General features: G+C 43.0%; 1 protein-coding gene across 7 annotated transcripts in view; it reads left to right on the top strand.

The window, feature by feature from the left end:
- The window catches only part of DACH1 (dachshund family transcription factor 1), a 372,863-nt gene that overhangs the window by 182,111 nt on the left and 174,158 nt on the right, over nucleotides 1–16,594 (top strand). For all 7 annotated transcript variants that reach the window (XM_056555495.1, XM_056555493.1, XM_056555492.1 and 4 more), the window contains exon 3: nucleotides 6,576–6,737. In XM_056555495.1, the coding sequence (XP_056411470.1) occupies nucleotides 6,576–6,737 (162 nt within the window). The remainder of the gene's footprint in view (nucleotides 1–6,575; nucleotides 6,738–16,594) is intronic.

Below are 16,594 nucleotides of genomic sequence, written 5' to 3'. Positions count from 1 at the left end.
TCGTCATGTTTGGAGGAGAAAGAATGCTGAGTTGCATCCAAAGAACACCATACCTACTGTGAAGCATGTGGGTTTAAACATCATGCTTTGGGGCATTTTTTCAGCAAAGGGACCAGGACGACTGATCCTTGTAAAGGAAAGAATGAATGGAGCCATGTATCATGAGATCTTGAATGAAAACTTCCTTCCATAAGCTAGAGCACTGAAGATGAAATACGGCTAGGTCTTTAACCCCTTAAGGACCAAGGACGTACTGGTACGTCCTTGGTCCTGCTCTCCTGATATAACGCGGGGTTACACGGTAACCCGTATCATATCACGGCGGGCCCGGCTTCATAGTGAAGCCGGGACCCGCCGCTAATAGCGCGCAGCGCCGATTGCGGCACCGCGCACTATTAACCCTTTAGCCGCGCGCTGAGAGCTGAGCCGCGCGGCTAAAACCGAAAGTGAAAGCTGCCGGTTAACTCAGTGGGCTGTTCGGGATAGCCGCGGTGAAATCGCGGCATCCCGAACAGCTTACAGGACAGCGGGAGGGCCCCTACCTGCCTCCTCGCTGTCCGATCGCCGAATGACTGCTCAGTGCCTGAGATCCAGGCATGAGCAGTCATGCGGCAGAATCGTCGATCACTGGTTTCCTATGAGAAACCAGTGATCAATGATGAAGATTAGTGTGTGCAGTGTTATAGGTCCCTATGGGACCTATAACACTGCAAAAAAAAGTGAATGAATATCATTTAACTCCTCCCCTATTAAAAGTTTGAATCACCCCCCTTTTCCCATAAAAAAAAAACACAGTGTAAATAAAAATAAACATATATGGTATCACGGCGTGCGGAAATGTCCGAATTATAAAAATATATCATTCATTAAAACGCTCGGTCAAAGGCGTGCGCGCAAAAAAATTACAAAGTCCAAAATAGTGCATTTTTGGTCACTTTTTATATCATTTAAAAATGAATAAAAAGCGATCAATAAGTCCTATCAATGCAAAAATGGTACTGTATCTAAAACTTCAGATCACGGCACAAAAATGAGCCCTCATACCGCCCCATACATGGAAAAATAAAAAAGTTATAGGGGTCGGAAGATGACAATTTTAAACGTATTAATTTTCCTGCATGTAGTTATGATTTTTTCCAGAAGTCCGACAAAATCAAACCTATATAAGTAGGGTATCATTTTAATCGTATGGACCTACAGAATAAAGATAAGGTGTCATTACCAAAAAATGTACTACGTAGAAACGGAAGCCCCCAAAAGTTACAAAACTGCGTTTTTTTTTTCAATTTTGTCGCACAATGATTTTTTTTCCATTTTACCGTAGATTTTTGGGCAAAATGACTGATGTCATTACTAAGTAGAATTGGTGGCGCAAAAAATAAGCCATCATATGGATTTTTAGGTGCAAAATTGAAAGAGTTATGATTTTTTTAAAGGCAAGGAGCAAAAAACGAAAATGCAAAAACGGAAAACCCCCCGGTCCTTAAGGGGTTAAGCATGAGAATGATCCCAAACACACCGCCATGGCAATGAAATAAGCATTTCAAGGTCCTGGAGTGGCCTAGCCATTCTCAAGATCTCAACCCCATAGAAAACCTTTGGAGGGAGTTGAAAGTCTGTGTTGCCAAGTGACAGACCCAAAACATCACTGCTCTAGAGGAGATCTGCATGGAGCAATGAGCCAAAATACCAGCAACAGTGTATGAAAACCTTGTGAAGACTTACAGTAAACGTTTGACCTCTCTCATTGCAAACAAAGGGTATATAACAAAGTATTGAGATTAACTTTTTTTTATTGACCAAATACTTATTTTCCACGATAATTTGCATATAAACTCTTTACAAATCAGAAAAAATTGATTTTATGGATTTTTTCTCATTATGTCTCTCATAGTTGAGGTATACCTATGATGAAAATGACAGGCCTCTCACATCTTTTTTAGTGGGAGAACTTGCAAAATTGGTGGCTGACTAAATACTTTTTTGCCCCAAGGTATTTGCGGAATGTCCGCCTGTGGTTTTTGAACGTGGCCTAAATCCACAAATGTATTGATGTGGATTTTGCTATTCATTTACATAAACAGCTGTTTTGATCCAAAAGATAGAAATCTGAAAAAAAAAAAATCCACATGATTTTAGTACAGCTGTGTCTTACATATTGCCTTGTGGATCTTGGTAAGCCTTATTGCAGAATTACATGCAGCAAATTCATCTTTGGTTGTCCTAAAGCAGAATAATTTTGATCCTATTTTTTTTATAGCGTAAGTGTCATGTGACTTCATTAATGCAAGTGATACATTATTGTTCCTTTTTTTTTACACAAGAAAATACACCCCTTTTTTTCCTAATTTAAAAAACCTAGTAAAATCATCACTAGTAAAACAGTCATAGGGTTAAAATGTAGAATAAACTTTGTTGACTTTAAATAAACTATCAGATAAATGATCAGTTATCTAATATATGGTTTATATTATAATCACTCCCAGAATAGTGATGGTATTGCTTTATTATAGAAGTGTTGTTAAAGGACATTGAAATCCCCACTGTAGTCTGGGAATCCAACCACAGCATGATAGGCTGAAGAGGGAGCTGTGGGGATTAATAGAAGAGACTGGCTGTTTATGTAATTACCTGATATATTTGGGTTCAACAAAGGGGAATTTACATTTTAATGTATTGTGTAATGTAACATACTGTAAGATTCATCCTACTGAGGTGAGAGAAAGCTTCTAGTTGCTTGAAGTCCATGTTGGTCTTCATTTTGACTCGTGCAACTATCTCCTCGGGGATTAAAACGATTGAGCATTTATGCTTGAAACTAACAAGACTGTTGCAATAATGCCATGATGTATTGTGTATACCAATATGGCTCTGGTAACACTTGGAATACAAACAAGGTTTTTTAACGGCATGCCACTGCATCTCAGCTGTGGAATCAGTTTTATGCCATCTGCCTATCAGATGGTTTGTAACCAAGACTGCGTATTATTGCCACATGCCACATGTCTGACTTGACGTCTTTCATATGCAGATTGCTAGCGTTTTTTTTTTTTTGTTTTTTTTACATACATTGTTGGGTATAGATATTTGAAATGAAAAATCCCATTTGATTGCTCAGAAATAGGTTACACTATGTATCTATGTATGCTTTTACCAAAAAGTAATAATACTTATTAGAGTATCTTTTGACATTTTGTATACTAAAGGAGATGTTACAGACAACGCATTTCCGATTACATAATTCATATAGGCTAAAGTAATAGAAGGGCAGTGTTGAAACCAGAAACCCCCCTTCTCCCAATATTAGAGTCTATATAGTGCCTCTAGGTTGAGTACAACTAAACCTTTTGGCACCCTTGTTTTTATACAAAATATATAATGATAAGAAATTATTTGAAAGACATAATGGGGCACAATCAGTAACCAGTGGGGCATATCTTCAGAAGTCAGCATGGTGGCTCAGTGGTTAGCACTGTGGCTTTGCAGTTCTGGGGTCCTAGGTTCAAATTCCTCACACACTCTAAAAAACATATTGATAGATGAATTTAGATTGGGAGCTCTAATGGCAACAGGGACCAAATTGAGTAAAAAGCCCTATGGAATCTGTGTGTGCTGAGTAATTGTTATAAAAGTTACTGATTCTGTGCAAGAATTTGCAACTTCCAAGGGGGGTGGAGGAGGGGGACACCCTCTTCACATGTGACAATAGAGCCGATAGGCAACACCAAAAATTTATACCAGCTCAGAGCTGGGTGCAACAGCAGACATAGATACGCTGGATTTATTAAAATTACAACCTGTTTATTGCTGAGTTCACATCTATGTCGAGCCTGTATGCCTTTATGTTAAACTTCCCCTGTCTAGCGACAAATCTGTTTCACAACGGACTTTAACGGAGTCTGACTGAATGTAATCAATGGGGTCCATCGGGTTTCCAACTGGTGTCAGTCATTTTCCTGGATTTTAACCAGACTAAAAAAATTGTGCTATCTAGGTTTTTTGTTCAGCTATTTGAACCAACCTGATCTTTGACAGAGGTCATGACCTTTATAAATATATCCTTTCTATGTGACTTTTTAGGACATATGAATGCCATATAGGTAGGTCTCTCCTCTATGAGCCAGAGCAAAGAGCCGATAAAGAAAAGCTCCTCTTACTTTGGTGCTCCCTTGGCATATCTACCCTCTCCATGTGTTAGATTACACTTTCAAGAAAAAAAATACAATGGTGCACACTACAGTCTTAAAGAGTATCTCAAATGATCTTGTTAAATGTTACAATCCTCCTAGTTTACTGCCCCCATCATAATAAAGCACCCCCTCCCTTTATTTTTATTATTTGTTAGTTTTCTACCTTGATATTGCTCTGTATTTTCTGCTCAGTCTCACTCAGATTCACAGACTGGGAAGGGGCATTACCCAGCAGGTGTGACATCATCTGAAGCCATACAGGGGAGAACTTCCTCCCTCACTCTGCTACACACAGCCCAGAGCAGTTCAGTGTGTGAGATGAGCTCTGAATGGATAAGGATGCACACACACCCCTCAGCATTTCCTGATTTTGGACTTCTGTCAGGCCAGCAGGAGTCCAAAGTCTGTGCAAGAGATGGGGAAAAATGTGCTCTGGACAAGTAGGGAGACACCTAGTGGCAGCTTTTTTAAACACAGATAAAATATAGAAAACTATTTACTTTTAATAATAATAATTTATTTACCATAAGGAGTTTAAATGAGGGTGACCCTTTAAGCTTTCATTTAGGCTTAGTCTTCTAAATCCTGTTTGGGGTACATGTGATATAGCGTCATTTTGTAACATAAACATATGGCCTGCAATCAATAAATTAGTGTTTCCAAACAATGTGTCCTCAGCTGTTGCAAAACTACAACACCCAGAATGCCCGTACAGCCTTCAGCTGTCTGGCCATTCTGGGAGTTGTACTTTTGCAACAGCTGGAGATGCATTGTTTGGAAAACACTGCAATAAATGATCTAGCACTTTCTTCTAATATAAGGAAGTCTTTTATTCATCCAACTCTAAAAGCATAAAACAATGTACAGGGTCCATATACAAGACTAAGATGTTTTGAATACACAGCAAAAATGTATAATTGCTGTATATGGGTTCTGTGCATTGTTTCATGCTTTTAAGATTGGATCACTAAAATACTTGCTTTTCTTAGAAGGAAGCGCTGGATGATTTATACATTGCAGTAATGACTTTAAATTCATTTAGCCACGTGCTACAAAGCTGGGAGGGGGGGCTTAAATTCTGATGCTGGACTCACACAATCTGCTAATCTCTGGACTGACTTCAATGAAAATAGTAGTGGCCTTCATGATGTACTAAAGCATGTACTGTACCTATCTTTGGCTTAGTTTTCAAGGTATTTTGAAAAGGATCCAGCAGATCCAAACATTGTTTGACATTACAGTGGGTTCTTTACACTTAATATATTGTTCTTGCAGCTATATTTTGGCTTTGCTTCGAGATGCAAATGAACTGTTAGCTGTTAGTTATTAATAATGATTGTCTGTATTGTGGACAAACACATATATATTCATTAAAGGGGTTATCTAACATAAGGTGACTTTAGTACTTACCTGCCAGACAGTAATGTACATACTTAGGAAGGGTCCGTGCTTGTCTTGGTGTTAAATGGCTGTGTTGTGAGTCTACCATAATGCTGCTGCTATCTTTTTCTGAAATGGCTAATTCCTGTTGGAGTTCCCTCCCTCCAACAACAAGTCCCTGTATCCCTTCTTTGTAAGTGTAAGGTCACTTTTCTCCCTCCCACACATCAATCACCCTACCCATTGCAGCACAGCTAGGCTCCCTTCCATGTGTGCTGTTGCTCCACCCATTGAAACAGACAGGCTCTCTTTCCACATTTGACTAGTGATGTAATGTCTCGGACTGCACTGCAACCTGGGAAAAGTCTGAGACAACACCAGTTTTGTATGCCACTAAAAATTAACATTGAGGCAAAGATCACATAAACATTTAGAGACCACCATCAAACACAGGTAAAGACACTATATTATGAACTACACTAACTTTACAGCTCCTAAAGCATAGTCAAATAAAAAAATAAATAAAAAAAAACACGGAATACCCCTTTAAAGCTCTATCAAAAATGGCTGCTTACTATATTCAACTATGATTGACAGATCACTTACACAAGAAGCATGTAAAAATATTATATGGAACACAACGTTTATTGTCAGCCACATAAAAGACAGTGACAAAGGGTAGACTTCCACAGCATTTTATTGGGATCATGCAACCATTTGCTGGTGGGTTTGAATAATTTGCATAAATATATACAGAGAGCCATCTGTTATCACTGTACATCGGCATGATATTGAAGAATGAATAGGTGTACTGATGCAGCAACATTTTAATGATCCTGGGGGGGAGCTAAACTAACCTAAAAGGTGTTAAGGGGTCATGTTGGAAAGTCCTTTGCTGGGATATTTTACTTGCTATACTTACTTGTTAGGGATTAGGCCCATCAATGCAATGCTTAAATACTTATGACATGAAATATATCTTCTGTTGTATGTTTTTTAATCCAGGTCTATCAGCAGCGGCTGCAGCTGCTGCGGCTGCGACCAATGCAGCAATAGCTGAAGCAATGAAGGTTAAGAAAATCAAGTTAGAAGCTATGAGCAACTACCACAGCAGCAATACACAGCACGGTGCAGACTCAGACAATGGGGATCTCAATTCAAGTGTTGGTAAGTGTCATGAATTTTTGTATCCTTTATTTTTATCACAATTGTGTGAAAAGTTTTTGGAATGATAGGTGTTTGTTACGCCGAGCGCTCCGGGTCCCCGCTCCTCCCCGGAGCGCTCGCTTCACTCTCCCCGCGGCAGCGCTCCGGTCACGTCCTCTGACCCGGGGCGCTGCGATTCCGCTGCCAGCCGGGATGCGATTCGCGATGCGGGTAGCGCCCGCTCGCGATGCGCACCCCGGCTCCCCTACCTGACTCGCTCTCCGTCTGTTCTGTCCCGGCGCGCGCGGCCCCGCTCCCTAGGGCGCGCGCGCGCCGGGTCTCTGCGATTTAAAGGGCCACTGCGCCGCTGATTGGCGCAGTGGTTCCAATTAGTGTTTACACCTGTGCACTTCCCTATATCACCTCACTTCCCCTTCACTCCCTCGCCGGATCTTGTTGCCTTAGTGCCAGTGAAAGCGTTCCTTGTGTGTTCCTTGCCTGTGTTTCCAGACCTTCTGCCGTTGCCCCTGACTACGATCCTTGCTGCCTGCCCCGACCTTCTGCTACGTCCGACCTTGCTTTTGCCTACTCCCTTGTACCGCGCCTATCTTCAGCAGCCAGAGAGGTGAGCCGTTGCTAGTGGATACGACCTGGTCACTACCGCCGCAGCAAGACCATCCCGCTTTGCGGCGGGCTCTGGTGAAAACCAGTAGTGGCTTAGAACCGGTCCACTAGCACGGTCCACGCCAATCCCTCTCTGGCACAGAGGATCCACTACCTGCCAGCCGGCATCGTGACAGTAGATCCGGCCATGGATCCCGCTGAAGTTCCTCTGCCAGTTGTCGCTGACCTCACCACGGTGGTCGCCCAGCAGTCACAACAGATAGCGCAACAAGGCCAACAGCTGTCTCAACTGACCGTTATGCTACAACAGTTACTACCACAGCTTCAGCAGTCATCTCCTCCGCCAGCTCCTGCACCTCCTCCGCAGCGAGTGGCCGCTCCTGGGATACGCTTATCCTTGCCGGATAAATTTGATGGGGACTCTAAGTTTTGCCGTGGCTTTCTTTCCCAATGTTCCCTGCATCTGGAGATGATGTCGGACCTGTTTCCCACTGAAAGGTCTAAGGTGGCTTTCGTAGTCAGCCTTCTGTCCGGAAAAGCCCTGTCATGGGCCACACCGCTCTGGGACCGCAATGACCCCGTCACTGCCTCTGTACACTCCTTCTTCTCGGAAATCCGAAGTGTCTTTGAGGAACCTGCCCGAGCCTCTTCTGCTGAGACTGCCCTGTTGAACCTGGTCCAGGGTAATTCTTCCGTTGGCGAGTATGCCGTACAATTCCGTACTCTTGCTTCAGAATTGTCCTGGAATAATGAGGCCCTCTGCGCGACCTTCAAAAAAGGCCTATCCAGCAACATTAAAGATGTTCTGGCCGCACGAGAAATTCCTGCTAATCTACATGAACTTATTCACCTAGCCACTCGCATTGACATGCGTTTTTCCGAAAGGCGTCAGGAACTCCGCCAAGATATGGACTCTGTTCGCACGAGGCGTTTCTTCTCCTCGGCTCCTCTCTCCTCTGGTCCCCTGCAATCTGTTCCTGTGCCTCCCGCCGTGGAGGCTATGCAGGTCGACCGGTCTCGCCTGACACCTCAAGAGAGGACACGACGCCGTATGGAGAACCTCTGCCTGTACTGTGTTAGTACCGAACACTTCCTGAGAGATTGTCCTATCCGTCCTCCCCGCCTGGAAAGACGTACGCTGACTCCGCACAAAGGTGAGACAGTCCTTGATGTCTACTCAGCTTCTCCACGTCTTACTGTGCCTGTGCGGATGTCTGCCTCTGCCTTCTCCTTCTCTACAGTGGCCTTCTTGGACTCTGGATCTGCAGGAAATTTTATTTTGGCCTCTCTCGTCAACAGGTTCAACATCCCGGTGACCAGTCTCGCCAGACCCCTCTACATCAATTGTGTAAATAATGAAAGATTGGACTGTACCATACGTTTCCGCACGGAGCCCCTTCTTATGAGCATCGGATCTCATCATGAGAGGATTGAACTTTTGGTCCTCCCCAATTGCACCTCGGAAATTCTCCTTGGACTTCCCTGGCTTCAACTTCATTCCCCTACCCTGGATTGGTCCACTGGGGAGATCAAGAGTTGGGGGTCCTCTTGTTCCAAGAACTGTCTAAAACCGGTTCCCAGTAACCCTTGCCGTAACTCTGTGGTTCCTCCAGTAACCGGTCTCCCTAAGGCCTATATGGACTTCGCGGATGTGTTCTGCAAAAAACAAGCTGAGACTCTACCTCCTCACAGGCCTTATGATTGCCCTATCGACCTCCTCCCGGGCACTACTCCACCACGGGGCAGAATTTATCCTCTCTCTGCCCCAGAGACTCTTGCCATGTCCGAATACGTCCAGGAGAATCTAAAAAAGGGCTTTATCCGTAAATCCTCCTCTCCTGCCGGAGCCGGATTTTTCTTTGTGTCCAAAAAGGATGGCTCCCTACGTCCTTGCATTGACTACCGCGGTCTTAATAAAATCACGGTTAAGAACCGCTACCCCTTACCCCTCATCTCTGAACTCTTTGATCGCCTCCAAGGTGCCCACATCTTCACTAAATTGGACTTAAGAGGCGCCTATAACCTCATCCGCATCAGAGAGGGGGACGAGTGGAAAACGGCATTTAACACCAGAGATGGACACTTTGAGTATCTGGTCATGCCCTTTGGACTGTGCAACGCCCCTGCCGTCTTCCAAGACTTTGTCAATGAAATTTTTCGTGATCTGTTATACTCCTGTGTTGTTGTATATCTGGACGATATCCTAATTTTTTCTGCCAATCTAGAAGAACACCGCCAGCATGTCCGTATGGTTCTTCAGAGACTTCGTGACAACCAACTCTATGCCAAAATTGAGAAATGTCTGTTTGAATGCCAATCTCTTCCTTTTCTAGGATATTTGGTCTCTGGCCAGGGACTACAGATGGATCCAGACAAACTCTCTGCCGTCTTAGATTGGCCACGCCCCTCCGGACTCCGTGCCATCCAACGCTTTTTGGGGTTCGCCAATTATTACAGGCAATTTATTCCACATTTTTCTACCATTGTGGCTCCTATCGTGGCTTTAACCAAAAAAAATGCTGATCCCAAGTCCTGGCCTCCTCAAGCAGAAGACGCCTTTAAACGACTCAAGTCTGCCTTTTCTTCGGCTCCCGTCCTCTCCAGACCTGACCCTTCCAAACCCTTCCTATTGGAGGTTGATGCCTCCTCAGTGGGAGCTGGAGCTGTTCTTCTACAAAAAAATTCTTCCGGGCATGCTGTCACTTGTGGTTTTTTCTCTAGGACCTTCTCTCCAGCGGAGAGGAACTACTCCATCGGGGATCGAGAGCTTCTAGCCATTAAATTAGCACTTGAGGAATGGAGGCATCTGCTGGAGGGATCAAGTTCTCCTGTTATTATCTACACCGACCACAAGAACCTCTCCTACCTCCAGTCTGCCCAACGGCTGAATCCTCGCCAGGCCCGGTGGTCTCTGTTCTTTGCCCGATTTAATTTTGAGATTCACTTTCGTCCTGCCGATAAGAACATTAGGGCCGATGCTCTCTCTCGTTCCTCGGATGCCTCAGAAGTTGAACTCTCTCCGCAACACATCATTCCACCTGACTGCCTGATCTCCACTTCTCCTGCCTCCATCAGGCAGACTCCTCCAGGAAAGACCTTTGTTTCTCCTCGCCAACGCCTCGGAATCCTCAAATGGGGTCACTCCTCCCATCTCGCAGGTCATGCGGGTATCAAGAAATCTGTGCAACTCATCTCCCGCTTCTATTGGTGGCCGACTCTGGAGACGGATGTTGTGGACTTTGTGCGAGCCTGCACTATCTGTGCCCGGGATAAGACTCCTCGCCAGAAGCCCGCTGGTTTTCTTCATCCTCTGCCTGTCCCCGAACAGCCTTGGTCTCTGATTGGTATGGATTTTATTACTGATTTACCCCCTTCCCGTGGCAACACTGTTATTTGGGTGGTCGTTGATCGATTCTCCAAAATGGCACATTTCATCCCTCTTCCTGGTCTTCCTTCTGCGCCTCAGTTGGCTAAACAATTTTTTGTACACATTTTTCGTCTTCACGGATTGCCTACGCAGATTGTCTCGGATAGAGGCGTCCAATTCGTGTCTAAATTCTGGAGGGCTCTCTGTAAACAACTCAAGATTAAATTAAATTTTTCTTCTGCATATCATCCCCAGTCCAATGGACAAGTAGAAAGGATTAACCAGATCTTGGGTGATTATTTGCGACATTTTGTTTCCTCCCGCCAGGATGACTGGGCAGATCTCCTCCCATGGGCCGAATTCTCGTATAACTTCAGGGTCTCTGAGTCTTCCTCCAAATCCCCATTTTTCGTGGTGTACGGCCGTCACCCTCTTCCCCCCCTCCCTACTCCCTTGCCCTCTGGTCTGCCCGCTGTGGATGAAATTTCTCGTGACCTTTCCATCATATGGAGAGAGACCCAAAATTCTCTCTTACAGGCTTCATCACGCATGAAGAAGTTCGCGGATAAGAAAAGAAGAGCTTCCCCCGTTTTTTCCCCTGGAGACAAGGTATGGCTCTCCGCTAAATATGTCCGCTTCCGTGTCCCTAGCTACAAGTTGGGACCACGCTATCTTGGTCCTTTCAAAATTTTGTGTCAAATTAATCCTGTCTCTTATAAACTTCTTCTTCCTCCCTCTCTTCGTATCCCTAATGCCTTTCACGTCTCTCTTCTCAAACCACTCATCCTCAACCGTTTTTCTCCCAAGTCTGTTCCTCCCACTCCTGTTTCCGGCTCCTCGGACATCTTCTCGGTCAAAGAAATTTTAGCTGCCAAAAAGGTCAGAGGGAAACATTTTTTTTTAGTGGACTGGGAGGGTTGTGGTCCTGAAGAGAGATCCTGGGAACCTGAGGACAACATCCTAGACAAAAGTCTGCTCCTCAGGTTCTCAGGCTCTAAGAAGAGGGGGAGACCCAAGGGGGGGGGTACTGTTACGCCGAGCGCTCCGGGTCCCCGCTCCTCCCCGAAGCGCTCGCTTCACTCTCCCCGCGGCAGCGCTCCGGTCACGTCCTCTGACCCGGGGCGCTGCGATTCCGCTGCCAGCCGGGATGCGATTCGCGATGCGGGTAGCGCCCTCTCGCGATGCGCACCCCGGCTCCCCTACCTGACTCGCTCTCCGTCTGTTCTGTCCCGGCGCGCGCGGCCCCGCTCCCTAGGGCGCGCGCGCGCCGGGTCTCTGCGATTTAAAGGGCCACTGCGCCGCTGATTGGCGCAGTGGTTCCAATTAGTGTTTACACCTGTGCACTTCCCTATATCACCTCACTTCCCCTTCACTCCCTCGCCGGATCTTGTTGCCTTAGTGCCAGTGAAAGCGTTCCTTGTGTGTTCCTTGCCTGTGTTTCCAGACCTTCTGCCGTTGCCCCTGACTACGATCCTTGCTGCCTGCCCCGACCTTCTGCTACGTCCGACCTTGCTTTTGCCTACTCCCTTGTACCGCGCCTATCTTCAGCAGCCAGAGAGGTGAGCCGTTGCTAGTGGATACGACCTGGTCACTACCGCCGCAGCAAGACCATCCCGCTTTGCGGCGGGCTCTGGTGAAAACCAGTAGTGGCTTAGAACCGGTCCACTAGCACGGTCCACGCCAATCCCTCTCTGGCACAGAGGATCCACTACCTGCCAGCCGGCATCGTGACAGTGTTTCTTAAGATTTTGCTAAATAATATTTTCAAGTGACACATTAAGGTACATATTCTAATGAAAATATATGAAATAGAACGGGGAAATAATGTTACATTACTGGTAATCTCCAGTGCATTTTAGAATAAGGCCAGATTCACATATGCGTAATTTGAGCGCATTTTTACACCCGTATTATGGCACAAGTCTCAACATGACCATGGGTCTAATGATCTGATCTGATAGCATCATAGTAATCTATGGTCAATTATGAGGGCATTAGACCTGGAGTAGAGCTGGGACTTGTGGCCATAAAATGGCTGCAATTAGGCACTTATAGTATGTATTTATAGTATCCAGAAAGGGTATCAGAATTAGGGTTGTTTATTTTAGAAAAAAAGAAGGCTTAGGGGGCGACATTACAACTATGCATAAATATCTTAGGGGGCAGCACAAAGATATCTCCCATGACCTATTTATACCCAGGACTGAATTTATAATAAGGAAGCATCCTCTATGTCTGTAGGAAGGTTTCTACACCAGAACATATGGGGGTTCTTTACTGTAAGAGCAGTTCAAAAAAGGAATGCATGCATTTGACACTGTATATATACTATTGCTTTCCAGAATATATGCACACCGCATATCTAATAGGAGTGTACATCAATAGCTCTTTATTCTATAAATATATCATATATATTATACTACCAACAAAGTAATGGCCACAATAAAGTAACCACAATTGGTAATTCCCAATCAAAAAGAGCCAATTATGTAAAATCTTAATGTTTATTTAACAAATATCAAACAAGACATACATTTATAAATAGATAGAAACATTTTAATGTGGGCACATAGGTGACAAAAACAGATGACTGGAGATGGTGGGGGAGGTATAACAATACATGGAATACGGGACAAAACAAATATAATAGGATTAACTCTCTGAATAATCAAACAAAGGGAATTGCATATGAAAAAGAGAAGTAGCATAATATAAGACAGAGAGGTAATCAGAGCATGAGATAGATCATATACAGTTAAAGCTGGAATAGAACAGGAAAACCAGCCAGAAGGTAAGAGACTACCCGCCATGCACGTTACCACCTACCAGATCCAACCCCAACATACGTTTCTCGTTGTGCTTTTTGTCACCTATGTGCCCACATTTTAATGTTCTATCTATTTTCAAATGTATGTCTTGTTTGATATTTGTTCAATAAACATTAAGATTTTACATAATTGGTTCTTTTTGATTGTGAATATTCTATAAACATCCTCACTACACTAACTCCAGAATATTGGAGCACTGAGGATTTTTTCTGTCTCCACACTTTCACTTCATTCTGGTGGCTTTTAAATGTATGAATAAATGTTATATTTTAACAACACCCCATATTTTTCTACATTAAAGGGGTACTCCGGTGGAAAACTTTTTTTTTTTTTTTTTTAAATCAACTGGTGCCAGAATCTTAAACAGATTTGTAAATTACTTTTATTAAAAAATCTTAATCCTTCCAGTATTTATTAGCCGCTGAATACTACAGAGGAAATGATTTTCTTTTTGAACACAGAGCTCTCTGCTGACATCACAAGCACAGTGCTCTCTTCTGACATCTCTGTCCATTTTAACAACTGTCCAGAGCAGCATATGTTTGCTATGGGGATTTTCTCCTCCTCTGGACAGTTCTTAAAATGGACATAGGTGTCAGCAGGGAGCACTGTGCTCGTGATGTCAGAAGAAAGCTTAGTGTTCCAAAAAGAAAATAATTTCCTCTGTAATATTCAGCAGCTAATAAGTACTGGAAAGATTGATATTTTTTAATAGAAGTAATTTACAAATGTGTTTAGCTTTCCGGCACCAGTTGATTTAAAAAAAAATAAAGTTTTCCACCAGAGTATCCCTTTAATGTTCTGAATGGTCTGTGGGGTCCATATCAGGCTCTTGTTTGGCCTTTACTAATTACACACCTGATATAATTATTGAGTTCAAAAGAGACCCAGATTCATATCTGGAGAGTAGTAACATTACAGGTTATGGATACTAGATTTATAGGGACAGGACTTTGATCCAGGGATTTATTCTGATTGCCATATTTAGAGTTGGGAAGATATTTTTCCTTTGGTATGGAGCAATTGGCATCAGCCATAAGGGTTTTTTGCCTTCCTCTGGATCAGCTCAGTAGGGAGTATGGAGATAGAGGTTGAACTTAATGGACTCTTTTTCAACCTAATGAACTATGTTATTATGTTACTAGGAATCTGGCCTATTATACAGTATTCTTTATGATCATGAAATGTTTGCACTGATTTTATGTGGGTTGAATAATATTATTTAAGTATTATTTATGCTTACAAAAGCCACAATTTTGGCATATATTGGCTCACATAGGCACATTAAAGTCCTACCCTTTTCTTTTCACATCATGCCCACTTTCAGTCAGCCACACACAAGAGTCTAGAGCAGTGTTTTCCAACCAGAGTGCCTCCAGTTATTGCAAAACTACAACTGTCAGCAGGCACGGACAGTCAACAGGGGCAGGGCTTTAATGTCAACTAACTGGTGGTCTAAACCTAGATTACGCAGTCTGAAGAAATTACAAATATACTACAAATTCTTAGACTGTCTATGTTTTAGGCAGTATCAGTCAGTCTACCCTATTATACTCCACTTATAACACAATAGGCTAATTATATAAAATTGCACAAAATAGCCATGAAAGTATGCCCACATCTTTGGCCTGAACCTCTTACTTTTTAACTGATTTCATAAAGCCGGTGAGGGGCCCACCTGAGACACCTCGCTGCCTCTTCAATAGACCTTTCTTCTCCAGAAGTGGCAAGGTCTATTCCATGCAGATATTTACACGCTTGTTTAATGAGTCAGTAATCCAGGAAAAATCTGGATTTTAATAGAGCATATTATTAATCCAAATAAGTATTGCAAACAGTTGTGAACTTGTTACTGGCAAATTGCAGAGGTCAAAATGGAAAGGGAGTCGCAGGCAGCGCCAAAGATGCAAATAGGTAATTATTTTATCTCCTACATTCCAATTTAAAATGATAACCTTGAGTTCAGATGCTTCGGCAGGAATTACATTCTGGAGGAAGGTGGTAAAATAAAACATGGGATTTAGACAAAATAAAGCATTAATGGCCTGAGAGGAAAATAAAATATGGCCATGACGCCTTATCCCCCTCACCCAGAATCAATTGGATTCTTTTAGTTTAATATTTACTTGCTAAGATGAGATGTTAGTCTGCTTGGTGATAAACAGTCTGCTGCTGGCATCTGAAGGTGACCTGTCAGTTCATATGGACAAATCTCCTGCTTACTGAAATGTACAAAATAAATCATTAAAGCAGGCAGGTGCTCATTCCTAGATTTAAATCACCGTAGATTTATGATTTGAATTAATGCTTCATTTGGTCATTGAAATAGATGCTGACAAAATGATATGCAGTAGCTGAATCTTCCATACTGTAGCCGTCCTAATATTGATTGCTGAGATGTCTGCAATCTCTTCTTTATATCAAGTAGTTTCTCCTGACAGGTTGCTTGATATGGGCCACATTATTGATAAGACAATGCTGTTCATGGCATACACACAATTTTCCTGAACATTAATATAAATTGCTATATTTGTGTAGAAGGAGAGGAGGAGGTGAAGAAGAAAGTGAATGTAATATTTTAATAATGGGGCAAATAGACACTTGGTTTAGTGAACACATAAATGTTCTTGAAGTTACAATTGTGGCAAAGTCATTTTTTTCTCCTATAAAAGAATAGAGAAGGTGACAATATAAAGGACAACTAAAAAGTAAAGGCTGAACGTAATTTGTTCGGATAGTGTTGAAGGTCTGTTCTTTTTCCTATAATGGTATAGTAAAAGATGCAGATGCATTTTTAATTGTAAAGATTTTAGCAGAGCTGAATCTGTCATTTAGCTTTGTGGGGGCTTCACGAATATTAAAGCTAAACATATATTTAATTCTTGCTCTCTCCATGTGTGCTTGACCATACGTACATTTTCACACAGTGCATTTTTCTTCTTGTCGAACATTTTACAACTTCTTTCCACAGTTCATATTTGGAATCCACTTCAGATAAAATCAACGCTGTGTGAACTACACCATGGAAAAGAGCTAGGGGGAAACTGATAATCAAACCT

Source organism: Hyla sarda, chromosome 2 (assembly GCF_029499605.1).
Source record: "Hyla sarda isolate aHylSar1 chromosome 2, aHylSar1.hap1, whole genome shotgun sequence".
Classification (NCBI taxonomy): Eukaryota; Metazoa; Chordata; class Amphibia; order Anura; family Hylidae; genus Hyla; species Hyla sarda.
The sequence above is the reverse complement of the archived record's forward strand: the minus strand, read 5'-3'. Positions and strand labels throughout refer to the sequence as shown.